Here is a 19,421-nt window from a genome sequence, read left to right as displayed (position 1 = left end):
GTGCCTTGAAACTGAGGCCTTCTGTCCACACTGAGACAGCGTTTTTATGAAATGAAAACGTATCTTTTTGATTACGCTGTCAAAAGTGGATACATTTGAAAAATTGCCTCTTTGTGTTGCATTGTGGACTGTGAAAATGGAGGCTTTTGAAAACTGTGACACATTTTAGTCACTTGATGGAATAGAAGAATACTGCAGATGCAGAAGTAATAAATGCACAAATAGAAGAATTTTCAGTGCAGTATGCAAAAATTAGCAAGTCATGAGAGTTCATGGCAACTGATATGATTGGCTGATGGGGCACTTGCATCATGGCTTGTTAAGTGAGTTCAGAAATGGAGTAAGAAGAAAACAAACCTGCATAGCAGGATTATAAATGCTCTAATAGTTATCTTCAGTCTGTACATTCAGTTCAGATAGTTCATCTTATTCTCAGACTAGAGAAGTTTTCAGTCTTCAGAACTGTGCAAGAAGATGTGAAGGCAAGAACCTATCTGCACTTAGAAGTATTATTGGTGCTATTTTAGAGGTGGAGAAAGACTCTCCACCACTACATACTGTTTCATAAACCCTCTAAGCAATCTACCTGTTGTAGTGGTGGAGTGCTGCACATGCTTTTTCCCTAAAAGAAAAACAGCTCTAGCTCATAGGTTCATTCCGACTGCCAGAGAAGGGTGTGTCCTCTTTAGCGTAGCATGTGACATTGCTTTATAGATTTAGTTTTTTTTTCCTCTACAGAAGCACTCAAACATTTTATGTGCTCTGCTAATCTGAAGGCTCGGTAATGGCCTCTCTCAATGCCTTGGGCAATGTATGACATTTGTTTGGAAACACTGTAGAGCTTGTTCTTGTGGCATTTACACATTTCGACATTTACAGACATCCGTTACATTAGTACTAATGTTAGAACTAAACTCAATAAGCTGTTCTGTGTCCTGACTGATGTGGTTCACTCAAACACACACTTGTGCATAAAACAGAACAATGGAAATGCGTTTTTAAAATCAGAGCTCACTTTAGGTACTCGGGTAAGCTATAATGAGAACTTTAGTAGGGCTAAAATAATGGCAAAAGAGTCAAGAATCATTGACCTCAGCAGTTCAACAGCACACACATATTTAAATGCAAAAATCAGGTCACTTTGATCAGAATGATCTACTGGACTGATGTCTCCTCGTTTAGAGGTTAACAGGTCAATGTGATGTACAGTGAAGCTGGAGCCTGACCGGCTCTGAAGGAAGGGTGGACAGTAATCCAATCTGGGTTAAAATCCTCCTCAGGGCTTTCCAGCATCCAGCTCTTAGCTTTTTATGGCTGCCATCGCTGACTGTACAAGTGTGATAGTGGGGAAATTGGCCGTAGCACTGGTAGATGAATCCCAGTCCAAAATTTCATCTCGGATCATTGCAAGCACACATCAAAGAGTGACCTCCATTTTTTTTCATATTCCACGTGCATAAGAAAACCCGACGGAGTTGGAAGCTCCACTATCTCCCATTAACACAGACCTCCTTATCTCTTATGGGCGGGTTTTTTTTTTCTACCACTGGCTTGTTTTGAACCCAGTACTGCCCTTTATTTCTCTTTCTTACTCTCTGCGTTTCCCTCCTACCCCCATCTGTGGGCTTGGAGACTGGCAGAAAAACAGTAAACACTTTAATTTGCTCCCAAACTATATATTCCTGCGGGGTTAATTATTTATGTATGACTGCGATGGACAGAAATTGAATCTGGGTCTGAGATGGTGATTCCCATTAGATGTGCAAATTCGGTGAGTAACATCTGTAAATTGCAAGTGTTCAGATGAACTGCTGTGTTAAAAAATAAAAATCACAAAGTCAATGCTGTAGCTCATAACATTTCTGTGATTCCGATTGTTTTATCACAACAATGATGCTTCATTCACAAGCCCAAGTGTTTCGAGTCATTTCGATGGTGTCAACATCTCCTGTCTGTTCTGTCTCAAAATGTTCCAACTTCGAAATTAGGCCATTTTGTTTTCCCCTCAAACTAATTGAACGTCTGTCTGCTTCTTGCTCTCTTTCAGTTTCTCTGTGGTGCGTCTTGAGTCTACATTCCTTCATCCCCAAGTCTTACGTTTAAACCAGAATGGCTAACAACAGTGCAGACCATCCGCCGGGGAACTCTGTCGCCGAGGTTGACCATGAAGGGGACTTTGGTTGTACAATGATGCAGCTCCGTGAGCTGATGGAGCTCCGCAGTGGCGAGGCTGTCAGCAAGATTGCAGAATGCTATGGAGATGTGCAAGGGATCTGCCGCAGGCTTAAGACCTCACCTATTGAGGGTAAGAAGTAGTGAACATCTGCACCACACACCACACAACTTGTGATCTATGCAGGTAACTAAATGGTAACTAAATGTTAAATATTTAGCTGAGAAGGATCCCCACAGCATGACTCTATCATGCTTCACTGTGGGCATGGTGTTATGTTTGTGGGAAGTGCTTTGGAAAAAAAACTGTCATCTGACAGCATTTTTTTTCCCCTACTTTTGTCAGAGCTGGGTCACATTGTCATTGTGGTAAACTCCAGACGTATTTTGCATGGTTTCTTGAGAGCAATGGCTGCTTTTGTGCCACCCTCAGATATGTGTCAGTGCTCTGCAGAGCTTTTGAGATGGCTCATTTTATTCAGTTCTTTTCTTCTGAGCTCTGTGTTCATTGCTTTGCTGTTTCACATCCAGTGTCTTGCAGGACATGTTTTTCTAGGCTGTGCTTTGGCAATTTGATGTTTCAGTTTCGATGTAATTGAACCCCTTTTTCTAATTTAGGCTTTCTTTTTATCTTATTTCCGACATTTTGGAATGTTCTCTAGTCTTAGTTTTCATAGCTGACCTTCAAATTCACTACATTTTAGCAGAATATTTTGGATTAAGCTGTAGGTATGACATGTTCAAAGTTTTCTTTTGGTTATTTGTTTAACTAATTAATTTAATGTTTTTGACTTATTTACTTATTGCAGTGGTTCCCAAAGTGGGCGTCGCAGGACAATGAGGAGGGGTGGCTTGGTGATTTCCAAAAATCAAATTCCTTTTATTAAACTATTATAGTTAGCATATTTTATCCATAATCAACAGAGGACAAAACAGTAGTCAATAGTTACATTAAAAAACAACAACATGCAAATAAAAAGCCATCAGCATTCATTTTTTTTCCGTTAGATTACATCCCCTGGGGAGATTACATTGTATTAAAGACGCAGCAATGACGTCACATGCAGGAGATTGATTTTATGACACCAGGTTAAAATTTCTGACACCTTTACGGCACTCAAGTACATTAAAAATAAATACAGGCCACAACTGAATATCGGGGTCTCCTAATGGCGTTCTCCAAGATTAAACAAATAGATTTGGGCCTATTGGTGTTTGCATGTTTGTATATTTATAACCACCTCAGAGAGGTATTGGGGGTCACAAGTCACTGGCATTGTTATTTTGGGGTTGCGAGCTGAAAAGTTTGGGAACTTCTGACGACTTACTTTATGATAGTTACTGAATTGTTAATTTACAACATAACACATATGTGGGCAGTAAAATTTGAGTTTAATCCATAATATTTATTGCTTTAGATACAATCAGAAATTGTTTTTATTGATGTGTTTGATTGTGATACTTGGGTATTCTCTCATATCACTTACTTTTTCAAAAGCAAAATCCATCTATTTAAATGTGCCATAGAATGAAATTCTGGATTATATCAGTAGATGGAAATGATGTACTGTGAGCCTCAAACACCATTGTTTCCTTGTTTTTGTGTAAATCTTACGAGTGTAAAATCTTGGTGAAAACAGGCCAACTGGAACAAGACGTGTACTCTGACAATACGCACAGGATATATGAACGCCCCAGCAGCGTTTGATGACCGCAATGTTTACTAGTCAGATTACATTCATTTATTTTTCTTCGGCTTAGTCTCTATTTCAGAGTCACCACAGCCCAGTACTGGGAAACACCCATACGCACCCATTCACACACTACGGACAATTTAGTTTACCCAATTCACCTATAGAGCATGTATTTGTACTGTGGGGGAAACCAGAGCACTCGGAGGAAACACGATCACGGGGAGAACATGCAAACTCTGCACAGAAACTAGGTATTTCTGGTGACACAAAGATAGCTCACTCACTTCATCTATCTAAAATAAACCTCTCCACCACTTCAGTTGAACAGGTTAACAAGGCATCTACTGTTTTTAAAACTATTTAAAGGTCCTGTGAAATGCTTTGAAATGTGCATATTATTCAATGTTTAACGTCTCCAAGAAGCAGGAAGAGATGGTGGGACACAGTGTAGCTCCTCCTCTTTTTTAAAAACAGGCAATAGTGTTGTGTTTTATCACCACTTCACCAGTGGGAGTGGTTTAAGGTTATTAACATGTATAACCTTATCATAATTATAATTATAGGATATAAAAATGCTAAAGAACAAAGTTGTAATTTAAAGATCAAAGTTTACAAGCTCTAATAATTATTGCATACAAGACTTTATAACAATAATATAAATTGCACCAATTTTATACAGTTACAGTGAAATTAAACAACATTGAAAGTAAACTCATATTGATTGTTAAAAAGGTGACCTTTTTCAAGATGTTTTTTTTTTTAATGGACATTCATTTAGAGGTTTAATCATTTTTATTTAGTGTTATAGTGACAAGTGACAGACCGAAAGTCTATCATTTCCAACGGAGAGTAGTCCGGGAGCTGTGTGAAGTTCCAATCAACTCCATATGTGAAAATTTGGCTCCGATTTGAGCTGCGGTGCATTGAAATATTTGAACTCCTGTGACTAGACCGTATGCGACCGGCCGACCGGATGTGATGTATTCCAGTGTTGTCCAAGCAGGTCCTTGCACGCGAGATGAGAAATACTTTTTTTTTTCGTTATTTTTTGAATCAGAAAAAAAGTCTATAAAAAAAACAAAAACATTTCCATTAAAAAATGAGTAATAAAATATTAAAATATAATTTTTTTTTATGTTGTCTCCACATTCTCTCTCAATTTTTAGCGGTCTGAGTTTCTAATATTCATTCATTCAACCATGGTGAACGCACAGAGAATAAAGGCTCTATTTGCACTTTATTTCACACACTACAAGAATCAGCTTCTCTCCCATGGTGCACAACAACACTGAAAATTCGGTGCGACTGCCACAAGAGGGCGTATTTGGACACTCGTTTAAAAATGTCGTGTGTAGTGGAAAGGCGGCTTTAGGCTAGCGGGTTGCATTTTATTGCTGTTATTTGCGTCAGGCCGCGGCATCTGGTAGATTAGTCTAGTTCACTGAGCGAGTTTTGTTCGAGTTTACGGCTGGGTCACATCATTTATTCGGAAGCGGCAACGTTGGATTCCAACGTCAAATTAGTAACAGTCATAGATATTTAAATTGTATATATCTATGGGTAACAATTCCTTTCGTATCTGCGTTTTTTCCATTAATTGTCTTCTCCATTACTACTCACCGCGAGAAATACAAGGTGTGGCTTGCAGTTTCAAATGCACATTGCTCACGGTGAATGTGTAACTGCCAGCCCTGAATTAACCTGGATTTTTTGGGGGGTATGTTTGTGTGCCCGTGTTGTTTTTTGCATTTCATTTTAGTGTGCAAAATTTCCCATGTATTGTATTTTATTAACATCTATCCCTACCCCAACCCTAAACCCAACTGTCACAGTAAATTTATTAATTATTGTTATATAGTGTTACAAAACTGATACTATTGACCATTCCAATGTGGTAATGTCCTTGGCCCATGAACATTTCCTGCTTGTTATCAAACTATTTCATAACTGTAACAAGAGGCTATTCAATCATAACTTAATGTTTAAACAGCTATCATAACATTATCAATAAGTGCCTCTTTTTGGATTCTCGGGCGCTCTAGAAAGTAAAAATATAAAACAGGAAATACTTTGGAACCATAATTTTTGTTTACATCCCTCAAAATGGTCTATAATGAGTGTCATGTGGTGGGGTGAAAACCGATTTTCATTCAAACAAATCGATGTGAACTTCACACTCGAGTTTATCAATAAAATTGATTTATCGCCCAGCCTTAATAAAACGGTTGATCTATTTAACCGGTTTTGGAGCACACTTGCTTATAGATGTCTTAAAAACTAACAAAAATTATACAAAATTATTTTATTATTATTATTTTGCATGCTAACCATGAGACTCGGTATCATTTTCGGATCTCTCTTCTTCTTCTTTTTTATTCCTATCACATGACTGATGATGTATAAATGCCAAAAGAACCACAAATTTTCACGTTTAATTCCGTGTAACGATTGTTAAACACCTAAACTATGTTGATTCAGTTAAGCATCTAAAGTATTTAAAAAATGTGCTGATGTGGTCCAAAGCCACACCAACTGTTACATATGTACAGTATGATTTGAGTAATTACATCACTTGAAGCGACACTTGTGATGACAAGATAATTCCACGCTCAATGCAATGCAGCCGTGTTTGGCTCCATGGCCCAGGAATATTGTTTCCCGTCAAACCTCCTGGTTTTAAAATACTTAGGTGGCACTGAAGGTGACACAGCTTATCTATTGAAAAGTAAAGCATAATAACTCAATATAAACACTGAATAAACAGTCCAGATTACAAAATGGATGTACTGTCTTTCCCCAATGACCTTCGTGATATTTTATCACAAATGAGTTTGTCACCCCATTAAGGTTGTCTTATTTCACCTCCAATGGCGCAAGGTTAGATTAGGTTATGTTGTCCTTATCAACAGTGTGATCATGCTAAGCAAACACTGTCATCTCCTCTATAGCATATGGACTCTGTTGGATTATTCCAGCATTGAAATTTGCTCCACACCGTGTCCTTAATTACATTTTAGATCATCACTCTGTTCCATTTAGTAATGAAGGGACAGCTGTACTGAGTTCCCCACACAAGAAATGACTCATTTTATTGAAGGGGTATAATTATGTTTTCTCTTTCACCCTTAAATGGAGGAGTGGGTGGAAAAAAGCAAAGTGGCATTTCTTGTAAAGGTGCTTCTGCGAAGACCTTTTGACACGGTTTTACAATCTTTTCACATGGCGCAAATAGGTTTCGTATGAGGCGTGTGAGTTTAAATGAGACCGTACATTTGTATAAAGAGTTAAGAACATTGAAATTGACAGTAGAGGCGTATTGGCTTGGCACTTGCCTTGCTGTTAGCTCTTGTTGCATACTTGGCTTGTGAGACAAAATGAATCATCAATAGTCTGCTATTATATATTTTTGAAATCCAGCCTCTCCTGTTTGCATTACAGACTGCTAAACGCAATCTTATTTCAGTCCATTCAAGAGTTACAGGTTCAGCAGTCAGTTTTGTGTGCTATTTATGGATGGTGTGGTCTCTTGAGAATACCGTAAATCATGGATAAAGACAAAAGACGATTTCAACCTCTTATCTCACCCTTTAGACTTTGCAGGTTATACTCAGCCACTCCTCAAATTCCACAATGAATCAATACGAGTTGTTTTCACACCCTTTATTTGTTCAAATCTTTTTAGAATGTTGTCCGGTCGCCTTGTTTTGTAGGGTATCCCATGTTTGTTTGGCTGAGTGTCTAACATGGGCTTTTATCACTTCCTTTCATTTGTTTCCTGTTAATGTAGACAATCTTTTGGCAGCCGCTCATGTCACGCCAAGGCCTGAGCACAGAGTACTGATCTTAGTGCTTGTTAAACAACTTAAATTAAAGGTCCCATGAAATTAAAATAAAGATAAACATCTTATTTTTAGATGTTAGTGTCAGTATTGTTTGTTTTTAGGATATCTATAAGCTAGTGTGCTCCAAAACAGTGACAAATTCGCGTTTAGAAGATGTACAACTGATATCAACATGTAAACCTTGGAGGTTGTCACTTCCACCTAAATGGATCAACGATTTTATTCATATCAAGCCGTACTACAGTTTCTCATCAAATCATAACCCGTAGATATATACACTAGATTTTGTATACAGACCCTGAGAATATGTCAATACTGCCGCCACATTTGTACAGTGCTCTCAGGAAAAAGTCATTCAACCGCACTTGGTGTTTTTACACATGCCTTATTTAGTTCTGTTAAATCGCACTAGAGATTGTTTTCCCTCCTTGGTGTGGTTCGTTTGAGCAGATGTGAATGTAGCAATGCGCACCAAAAGCGGACCAAAAAAGCATACCGAGACCTCCTTGAAGAGGTGGCCTCGGTACGCTTTCAAACAAACCCTGGAGCGGTTAGTTTGTGGAAAGAACACAATTCGAACTAAAACAGACCCAACCGCAAAAAGTACTGCACCTTTTTGGACTAATCCAGCTGCTGTAGTCCAATGTACTGTCCCATCTTATGGGGTGTCAGGAAAAAAATATTTGTTGACAGTGCTTAACCACTAATTCACAAATTAACAATTTTAGAGAGGGAGGGAGGGAGAGAGAGAGAGAGAGAGAGAGAGAGAGAGAGAGAGAGAGAGAGAGAGAGAGAGAGAGAGAGATGATGAAAAACATTACCTGATGGATCGTTGGTAATATTTACAGAAGTTGACCATGTCGCATTTTACCTAAATTAATTCACGCCTCCTCCTAAAGTGACTTGCGATGCGCCTTCACCGTTTGCAATGCATTAAAACATTGTTTTCCAGCCGCAGCCGCGCTTCATACTCAATGTATAGTTTGTCTAAAGTGTTGTAAACAAATTATATGGTATACTATGACCAGGGATACAATCAGCCAGCACCTCCATAGCACCTCCATAGTAAAAAGCGACATTTTGTGTCTGCCGTTTTGTTTACTTGCAGGAAATTCATTGGCATTTTCCCGCACGTTAATTCTGACCAATCGAAAAGCATTTTAGGAAATGCGTTCACAAACATCTGGCCAATGAGTGATGTGGATTTTGTCACATGATTGCATTTTGGTTCTTTTCAACTGGTTCGGACCAAAGCAATCAGTGTGGTGTGAAAGGATCCAAAAACGGCTGAAAAATGCTGCAATGGATCATTTGTTGCCCTTGGTTCTGGACTAAATGAACCGAACCACAGATGTGAAAGCACCCTTAGTCAAAATTAAAGCCAATCTGAAGTTGCTGGATTTTTGCGCTGCAAACGGTTGTAGTAACGAGCAAACAAAGAAAACAAAGCATAAAGGCAGAACATTTCATAGGTAAGATTTAGTTTTTTACGGTTTTGTATGTTAAGAGGTTTTGTATTGATAACAATACAGTCACTTACTCTATTGACCATGAGGCAAAGTAGCACCAACTTGCACTAAATTCTGGGATTATGCTAGTTTTGTTGAATAAAATCAGCAAATTATGTAAATGAAATATTACAACAAAACGCTGTAGTGCCAGAAACGCATTATTGTCGGCTAAGTGAAATAACAGTAATGGCTAGTTTTTGAAGTAATTTATAAGGGTGCCTGATAACATAACAATGCCTGCGTTTCAATGTGCATACTGTCCACCCAAAATTATTAAACATTACAAAAGTTATATAGATCAGAAAGGTGGATATGCACATTGAGACGTAGGGATATTGATGGTTTACATGAGTTGTTCATAAAGGAGATTCATTCACAAATGAGATTGCTCAGGACATGGATTAAATAAAATTTAACAGGGAGGGAGGATAATACATTTCCATGCACACACGTGCTCTTTGTTGGCGATGCCCGTGCGGTCACTTATCCATCGATATAGAAAAGTGATGTAAAATTTTTGTAAAAATTTGCATACTGACCACCGGGAAAACTCCCGATCATAGGTATATATGTTTATATATGGCTCCAGATGGTCAGTTCTCCACTGTAACTTGGCCCCACATTCATTTTAAAGGAGTGCAACCCTGTACTAAAATGGCAGCTCTATTGATGCATTTTTTTCAATAGACAATAACAGCGCAGGCCGCATCTAATGTAAATATCTATGATCATAACCAATCAAATGCTCTCTAGTTTCTGACATGCCCCGCCCCCTTCAAGACGCTTCTCATTTGATGCACTTGAGCTCAACCACTCTCACTGGCAGAGCGGTGATAAAACCAAATGCTAGTGGCACGTTACACTTTATCCCACCCTCTCTTTACGTTTCAGTTGAGGTTACGTCAAACATCGAATAAAAGTGCACATTTTAAAGCACTTCATGGGACCTTAAAGGATGTTTTAAATGTACAACGGTCATTTAAAGATGGTTTTCCTGCTGTAGTGACCAATGTTAGCATTAAATCAAATGTTACAGTTGAATTAAAACGTCTTACAGTTTTAAATTTTAAAATAGCTGCTTTGCCTTTCATGTCTAAAGCTTAATTTATTCATGTGATGTCAAAATGGAACTTTCAGCACCCACATCTCCAATCTTCAGTGTCACAGGATCCTTTGATGCATTTAATGGTATAATATGTGTAAAGAACTTGCTCATTTACTATGATGTGTGATACAGTGGACGAGACTGGTTAAAGTGCTATTTGAATACCCACTATAGCAAGTTGCCATGGCAGCAAAAGCATATCGCAGCCCACCATTAAGTCCAATTGCAGGTTTATATCTGCATAGATTTACTTGGATGGTCAATTAATGTGAATATTTGACACTCATCTAAATAGCCTGACAGAGAAACTAAAATGACACCTGTCTATTCAGCAGGTCCGAACAATCAGATTAGAAATCGAGGGAAAGCATAAATGCCTTTTGCCAGACGTAATTTCCTCTCCTCCCCTCCCTTAGCTGTGATGTGGCATCTGAGATTTGCTATTACAACACATCTCGCAGACACTGTAACGGTATCCAGTTATATCTACATGGTGTGCAGCACTACGGTAATATGAAATTATTTCAATTTCTCTACAGATTTAATGAAATTGAAGAGAGAGCGAAACCCAGACAGGCTTTTCTTAGTGGTAATATGTTCAATGTAAAGTTAACCTGTTGATTTTCGTTCTGAAACCCCCTGAGGCTCTTGCGTGCCAAGAGGAGAGCCAGCGGTGGTGTTTTGAAAGGGCATTGAAAGCAGGGGACAAAGATGGATCAAGAGTCCTCCACGCACACCACTGGACCCCAGATCTTATCTTTCTGCTGGTTTTTACCCAACAATGACTCGAGCATCTCTCTTCCTCTATAGTAACCTTGGAGACCACAGCTTTAAAAGAAAGAATTTTAACGTTAACAGATAACAGGCGTTAACAGATATTTAACAAGAAAAGTTTTGTTTAAACTTTGATTGTTTGCACTGTGACCAAAGACTGTAGGCACTAGAATACATTTTAGGTTGTGCTCAGATTTACAGGTGGCTTGTTTTGGTTCTTTAAATTGTTGAACTCCATTTTTGATTGGAATGTAAATTAATTTATATAACTAAAAATTAAATTTTTAAGAAAATATAGGAAGATGAAAGGTTTTGAACCACTTTTTAGTCATAGCACACATTAAAGTGAATTTTATATCGAATCATGATGTTCATTATAGTCTCTGGACAATTTAACAATTAAAAAAAATGTACAACTTTCTGGCCATCGTATATTAGGCATGGATATATATATATATATTGCAATCGTGATTTTCGAAAGTATTACATTGCTTACATTACATGCTTTGTAAACATGTATTATTACCATTTTGTTGTGTCACCCAATACAGAGCGCTTGCACCCGGAAGCCGCTTCGCATGACGTCACGCTTAACAATGTATAGGCAAAGTAAAGTATACTATAACAGTAACGCTATAATAGTAATTCCAATCGAACTTCCTCTTTGTTGTGGCCAATTCACATTTGCACTTTTGGATTGAAAGAAAACCCGTTTCTCAGCTGGGACTATTGCCCAACCCTGCTACAGTTGTGACATAATATTCTACTCTCAGCTCAGTCTCACAAGTTTTACAATGTTTAAAGGGACAATTCAGCTAAAACTAAAGACAATAAATACATTTAATTTATCTTATTTGAAATATTATTATTTTATTTAATTTTATCTTTATTTATTTATTTATTTATTTATTTATTTATTTATTTATTTATTTATTTATTTATTTATTTATTGTGAGTGGCTGCAGATTATGTATGTATGTATGTATGTATGTATGTATGTATGTGTGTATATGTATTGCGTGATCTATCCCTTTAAAGCCGTTCTGATAATTTTACCCCTCTCTTAAAACCAAGGCTTTGTGTCGAAGTGTGTGCGCATGTTCATTTTTCAAATAAAAAGGACAGACACATTAATATGCATACACATTGTATGCTGCTTCATTTGTTTTTGCCAACATGCAGCAGCATATTGAAATATTTCTATGCATAAATGCATTACCAGAACGCAATTAAGGAGTACCGGTGCAAAACAGACATAAATGAAAACAAATACAGAGGTTGTTTTCTTTAAATGCATGTGGACTGGTGTGTGTTAATGGAGGCTTTTTACATCAGATGTGAGCTAGCTGAAAAAGCACATTGAAATTGCCCATTTTTTCTTCTCGCACTTTTCTCCCCCTTGTGTTAAAAAAAAAAAGTTAAAGGCTAATTGAAGAGCAGTCTTGCATGACAAACTAAGACCTTTATTAAGCACACACCTCCTTAAATTCTCCTCAAAGTGTTCTCCGCAGCAAGAGCTTTGTGTCCTGTTAGCATGGGTTATTACTTTTATTTCACTGCACAGGCAAGTTTGGCGGCCTTACATACCCAACACATCATTAAGAACACGTCCTTAAGCAGATTAAGAAATGCTTTTTTCCTGCTATTTTTGTGTACTTAAGCTACCTAGAACCAAGGTCACTATATACTGTAGTGCTGTTAGATATGAAATATGGCCATTATCATAAACTTCTCTTAGATAGTCCTTAGTTAGGCCAGACAAAACACTATGCTGGTGGAAAGCATGTAAGAGATCACATTGCAAACAGTTGTGAAGGTAATAAACAGTTTAATTTAATAGAAAGGATCCTTTCAAATAAGATTAAATAGTCACCTGTGGGGTCATACGAACAGCAATGAATGTGTTATCACTTTGTAATATCACGTGGGAAAGCATTGCATATTTTGAATAACAAATTAGGTACAAATTTAAGCAGTTCAATGGCAAGTTGACAAATATCTCACAGTAAAACTGAATGTAAAACATTAAAACAGGGCAATCCAGCTACAAAATGCCTTATTTTATTCAAATGATGATAAGCTTGCAATTAAAATGCAAGCCCAGATGTCACATTTTAATTTAAAGCACATCAATTGTGATTTGTACTTTTAATTAGTTAGATAATTTTAGTCGGAACAAGCGTATTCCCTGTGGAGCAGCAAAGAAATGAGCTGACAACCATTAAATGCAAAACCATTAAACTTTTTATGTTTCTGGTTAATATCAGAATTGATCAAATCTTGGACTTTCTTCTTAAAGGAACGCTGTGCCTTGAATGATCCATTTAGAAGGCTGTTCTGCGGGTTTACCATGGATTTGTTGTAGTACCAGTAACTTCACCATAGTTTTGTGGCAAGTTTTGGAGATGTACATTTGAGTTTTATCATATTATCAATAACATCCATCTACTATCTACACACCTAACATCTATTTACTACTTTATTATATAAATAAATAAATAAATCAACAAGGGCTGCACAACATATAGTTTTAGCATCAATATTGCAATGTGTGCATTCACAATAGTCACATAGCACAGATATGCCATGTTAAGTCTGGATTATAGTTGACCAGGAGCTACAGAACACTATATTTATATGGAATTTATACAATTATTAGAATTAATTAATAGAATTATTTGAAATTTTGTCTTTGTTTTTAATCCAAATATCTACATTTCAAAGTGAAAACAAGATTATTTAACTTAGCCCATTGGCAGATAATTTAGCTTGTTTTATGGAAAAACTCCTAATTTAGCCTTATTTCATCTGGCTTTTTTAAAAAAAACTATATTTTTACTTGATCTATGATTTTTATATATATATATATATATATATATATATATATATATATATATATATATATATATATATATATATATACTGTAGATACTTGGACTATAAATGAGACAAAGGTATTAAGAAAAGCAATTTTTTGCATTGTGATTTATTCAATTTCTCTACCTGACTACTGATAGATTCCCCAGAAAACCATCAAATAGTGTATTCAAACTATCTTGTGAAACTGTATTCGCAATATTTATCACTGATTTCAATAATAATCAGATTTTTCAATAATGGACCAAAAATTATGAACAATTTCTGCATGTGCAGATTCCATGTGGGCTAATGTTTTTATATAATTATCCTGAGCTTCTTATTCACTACATGCCTAAATGGTTCTAAGAACAGTCAGGTTCTGTTGCCCTGAAAAAATAAAATAGTCATAAAAACAACCTAAATAAACTGTAGGAACGGTATAACAGAAAATTTTAGCAGTTTTAAAACCTTGACTTTTCCATACCGCTGTAAACCTTAAAAAACGGTTATCATCCCATGCCTAGATGTGGCACAATTACAAACCATTCTCCTGCTGTGTTCACACCAGATGCGGCAAGCGTGGATAAATTGCGCTATTCGTGCATAAATAGACACGTGAACATTTTGAGTTTACTTTCTTCATTCGCACATCTAATCCGATTCATTCGCGCGGCAAATTCACTTCAGACAGACGCGGATTCGCGTGATGGGCAGGGCTTCTGTCTGCCCGGTGACTCTAGCTACATTGCCTAATGGTTAACATGGATTTTATAGAGAGAATAACTGTGCTTGTTTGCTGCAGGATGTCTATTCACGTCTTTGCATTAACTTAACATGTAAATCACTCGTGCTTGACGCTTCTTCCGCGTCTTGTGTGAAGGCAGCATCAGACCGCAGTTCTAAGCTTAAGTTACTTTACTTTAGTTCGTGTTAGTTGTGACATCACCATTCTGTTGTCTGACTACCAGTTTTTCCAGAGCTGGCTAAGTGGAAGGAAGCTATTTCTTTTTTCTGCCATTTACTGATGCACTTATCAAAAAAAAGGGAGTCTCCAAAAAAAGAAATACCTGATTATCATCTAGATCACTGTTTACATTACACTTGTGTTACCAAGGCAACAACTGAGACGCATATTACATTTGAAAGTGCTACATTATCAGCACCACAATGTGAAACGGATCTGTATCCATGCTGACTGATCTGGTTTACGTGGAATGGAAGCTTTTAAAAAAGGTTTATGAATTGTTTAAGCAAAGAAAATCACCCATATATGTGGTTTTCTCATGAATTATGATGATCAAAATGTACAATATTACAGATGACAATATATCATTTGAATAGAGTAAGAATTTGTAAGTAATTTTACAGATGTTGTAAACAAAATTTTATCCTTTAAAAAAATCTGAGGACAAACTAATTCAATTTAGCAACAATGAATCTTTTCAAAGCAACAGTTAGTGGTTTTTGAGCTGCGCAGGATGCAGTAAACATTATAAGAAAGGAGACTCTGTGCTTGAGGTTGGCAGTTTTCTGAGAGAATGATGGCCATGTTTTCAGAGAGAAAGAGAGTTCTTGTATCTGTAGGGGGTGTGACTGGCTCTCCTCCAGACAGCCACAGCCCTTATGCTGTCCATGTGTTCAGGATCACTCTCTCACCTCTTATCCTGGCCAAGAGAGCAAAGCAAAATGCAGGTTTTTTTAAGGTGGAATTCAAGGTTTGAAGTTTGCATCCATTTTCTTGCCTAAAATGAGCCTGGGTGCAAAATCCAAATCCAAAGCACGTCTTTTAAGTATTTATTTTGTTGTTAAATAAACATACATTGCTTATTATCAACTGAAAGTTTAGTCTTAATAAAAATAATTATTATAAAAATCTTGTTTTGATCAAGATTGCATTTATTAGCTTACAGTGTGCGATAAACGTTTTAAATGAAGAATTTTAAATTCATTACTCCATTGTCATATTATTTTTCAGAAGTCTATTTAACCACTGTAGAATAGAAATATGAATTAAATTCATGCTTATTTATTTAGCGCCTTTACAATGTAGATTGTGTCAAAGCAGCTTAACATAGAAGTTCTAATAAATTGAAAATGTGTCAGTCCAGTTTTCAGAGTTGAAGTTCAGTTCAGCATCAGCTCAGGATAAGGCCTGGTCCAGGATTATGGGTACTTTGGCATCATTTCTATACAGGTCACAGGTCTCTAAGGGCCTCGAGATGAGTATTGCCAGGTGGAAATATAGAATAAAGAAAATAATTACCTTAGCTGTTGTTCATAGTGTGTTTAAACGGGATGCAAAAATTGAGTGTTATAGATGAAAATAGTAGTTATACAAACAAACCTAGGACCAAACATGAGGAAAAGCATGAGTATTTCTAACAAAATGTCTATTAAGACCGGAGGAGTGTGTCCTACAGGTGTTTGTCAAGCTGCTCACCCGCATGGAGCACACTCATGCATCATACCTTTATGCTATAAATTTAATAAAAATACTTTATTCTAGTTTTGAACTGAGAGAGCCTCGGACATTCTCAGGAAAGATATTCCAGAGTTTAGGAGCCATAAATGAGAAAACCTGACCTCCTTTAGTAGACTTTGCTATTCTAGGTACTACCAGAAACCCTGAGTTTTGAAATCTTAAAGAGCGGGTGGAATTGTAGCGAGACAGAAGGTTGGTTAGATAAACAGGAGCTAGATTATTTAAGGCTTTATAGGTAAGAAGCAATATTTTAATCAATACGAAACTTAACAGGCAGTCAGTGAAAAGAGTATAAAATTGAGGTGATATGGTCAAAAACTCTGACAGCTGCATTTTGCACAAACTGAAGTTTATTTATAGAGGATGGTGGGCAAACAGTAATCCAGCCTAGAAGTCATAAAAGCACGAACTAGCTTTTCTGCATCTGAGATGGATAGCAGACTTCGTAACTCAGCGATATTCCTCTGATGAAAGTAGGCAGTATTTGTGACATGGGAGATATGTTTTTTTTTTAAAAGCTTGTCAGCTTTTTATTGTATGGCGAAAGTAACAGCACATCAGATTCTAATCATAATTATATTTTGGATGAATGTTTCAGTCACAAATTTATGGATCTGGCAGTCACCGGGCACAATCTGTGCTATTAAAATTTGACTGATTGAATCCCATAATATAAACTGGACCTGTACTTATAACTATTTCTAATGATTTTGCCTTTTTTTCTCTCTGGGCAATTTGGTAGAAATTTCGCTCTAGTGTTTGATGCATCACCATGTTGCCATATGTGATGCTTTCTTGTGACTGCAAATACTTGTTGATGGCACAATGGTGCAAACCTGTCTTTCACGCTTCTCAATTTCGGCCACATTTTTTTATTACTCATTAAAACACCACACAGCACAAATTTGAGTGAGTGGCGTAGTTTTATGAAGAAATGAAAGGCTGCCCTCTCTCTCTACATCTTTCTCTCATGAAGTCATTTGTGTACCGAGTTGGAATGCAGCCTGTTGTGCTTGGTTTTCAGCCCGGCCCTGCTGAGCTCTGCGGCCCTATTAATGATCTCCTCCATTACCATCACAACCGTCTCCCTTCAGCATCCACTTTCAAAGCCTCCGCTTCAGTCACCTTGACACCAGCCCCCCGGCAACAGCCTCCGAGCCATAGATGTGACTGCAGTTGTCTGGAGGCAGTCGGCTCTTGTTAGCCTCCAGTGTGTAAACATATGAATAATGTTTGGGTGCCTGAAGTTGAGGATCTCTTGACTAGAAACCTACATCACATTATTGCTTGTTGTTTATTTAAATTTTTTCTACATTGTCTTTGAATTTAATGGCATCAATATATGAACGATTTCATAGTTTTTTCCACTTCACGTGTAACTCCGGACCTGGACTTTCCGTGCTTAAGTCAGACCCAAAAGTTGTTTTCCAAATTTGCATGACTTCTTTTACAAATTGAAACCATTCTGTTTGACAGGCCTGGATGGTTTTTATGGGAATACACCTGGTTAACATCTTTGATACTACATGGGGTACCAAAAAAGCTAAATCTGCCTAAATAAAGAACTGAAGGTAATGTAGAAGATCATCAAAATGCTTAAACAAACGCTACACTGACATGTTATTCCTCAGGGAGGGGAACGATGCTTTTGGACTAATTCCCAATCTCGTAAATGTCGACATGTATACAAATCATTCACTGGCCTGCCTGGAGTGGACCGAGGGATAAATAAATGGGGAGAAATAAAGCAAAGGGGCAATCTCTGGAAAATCAATTCTGACCTTCAGCTTGTTTAGAGTGGAGGGCAAACAGAAGGATTGCTCGAACACGAGCACTTTCATAGAGAAATATTTTGTCACAGCAATAGTTATGAGCTGGCCTAAATGTGAACTACAGGTCGTTTTCTTTTGACCTATCTGATTTTGAGGAAGAGTTGTTTTAGGCCCCATTTATACTGTTTTAGTTATAAAATGGCGTTTTAGAATGAAAACGATCCACGTCTACACTGGTGCTGAATTTCATCTCACTATAGTTGTTAAACGTGATATTTAATTCATCTCGTCTCTAGCTATGTCCAGTTTTTGTTTTACAAGGTCATCACTCCGAGTTCATAATGGTCCAAAAGGCGATGATAATAGTTAAACATGGCAGGTTGTTCATGTTTTAGGTTGGTGAAAGAATCATTCGCTCCTTTATTTTTCTGGCTTTTTTTTAGTTTTTTCACACTTCACTCTCACGTTTGTCAGATTCTGAAAGGATTGGATGTCAGAAGCACTTCAATTATCATGCACACGTTATTATCATCAGTTCAAGAAGTTCGTTAGTTCAAATATAGGCATGCACATGAGCGATCACGAGCTCCCTGGAGAAAGTAAAAACAGTTACATCGTAAAGTTTGCCTCGTAAAGCAAAAACAGGTAGAACATTTTCAGGTAGAACATTTTGTTCTTCTTGGCTTTGTCGCTGTACATCAAGACAACAGGGTTTGTTTGAGCTCAGGTCAGCCATGGCTCTATTATATGCATGTTGTATTACGATGTAATGTCTCGGCTGTGTATTTCAAAATGGTGGTTTCATTGTTTTCATTCTTCTGCTTGTGTATGCACAAGTGATGCTTTTCTGTAAACTAATAGCATTCAGCTTCGTCTAGCTCCGCCTTTTGGTACCCTTTTGCCGTACTAGGTACCCTTTGCAAAAGTACGGTCGCTTTTAGGTACCATTTGACAGTGGAAACGGCTATAAAAGCGTACTGTACCGTACCACGGGCCAATAGCAAAACTTATGTGTTTTAAAACTAAAATGTTTTAGTGTAAACGGGGCCTTAAACATGGTGTTACATGCTTAACTGTGTTGAAAGTGCTATATATTTTAGTAATAACTAGAGACGATCTAATTGTGTTTGTTAAAATATTTCATACGATCCCAAGAAAAGACGTTTATAATAAAAGTGGATCAGTTGTTTTGGACTTATTTGTAAGGTTT

The 19,421-nt window shown here is 37.2% G+C and overlaps 1 protein-coding gene across 5 annotated transcripts in view; it reads left to right on the top strand.

Moving 5' to 3' along the window:
* The window catches only part of atp2b4 (ATPase plasma membrane Ca2+ transporting 4), a 146,719-nt gene that overhangs the window by 51,933 nt on the left and 75,365 nt on the right, over nt 1–19,421 (top strand). For all 5 annotated transcript variants that reach the window (XM_056467843.1, XM_056467842.1, XM_056467840.1 and 2 more), the window contains exon 2: nt 2,048–2,305. In XM_056467843.1, coding sequence (XP_056323818.1) covers nt 2,110–2,305 — 196 coding nt within the window. In that variant the 5' untranslated portion in view covers nt 2,048–2,109. The remainder of the gene's footprint in view (nt 1–2,047; nt 2,306–19,421) is intronic.

This window comes from Danio aesculapii, chromosome 11, assembly GCF_903798145.1.
Source record: "Danio aesculapii chromosome 11, fDanAes4.1, whole genome shotgun sequence".
Classification (NCBI taxonomy): domain Eukaryota; kingdom Metazoa; phylum Chordata; class Actinopteri; order Cypriniformes; family Danionidae; genus Danio; species Danio aesculapii.
Note: the sequence above shows the minus strand (reverse complement) of the source record. Positions and strands in the feature narration are given on the sequence as shown.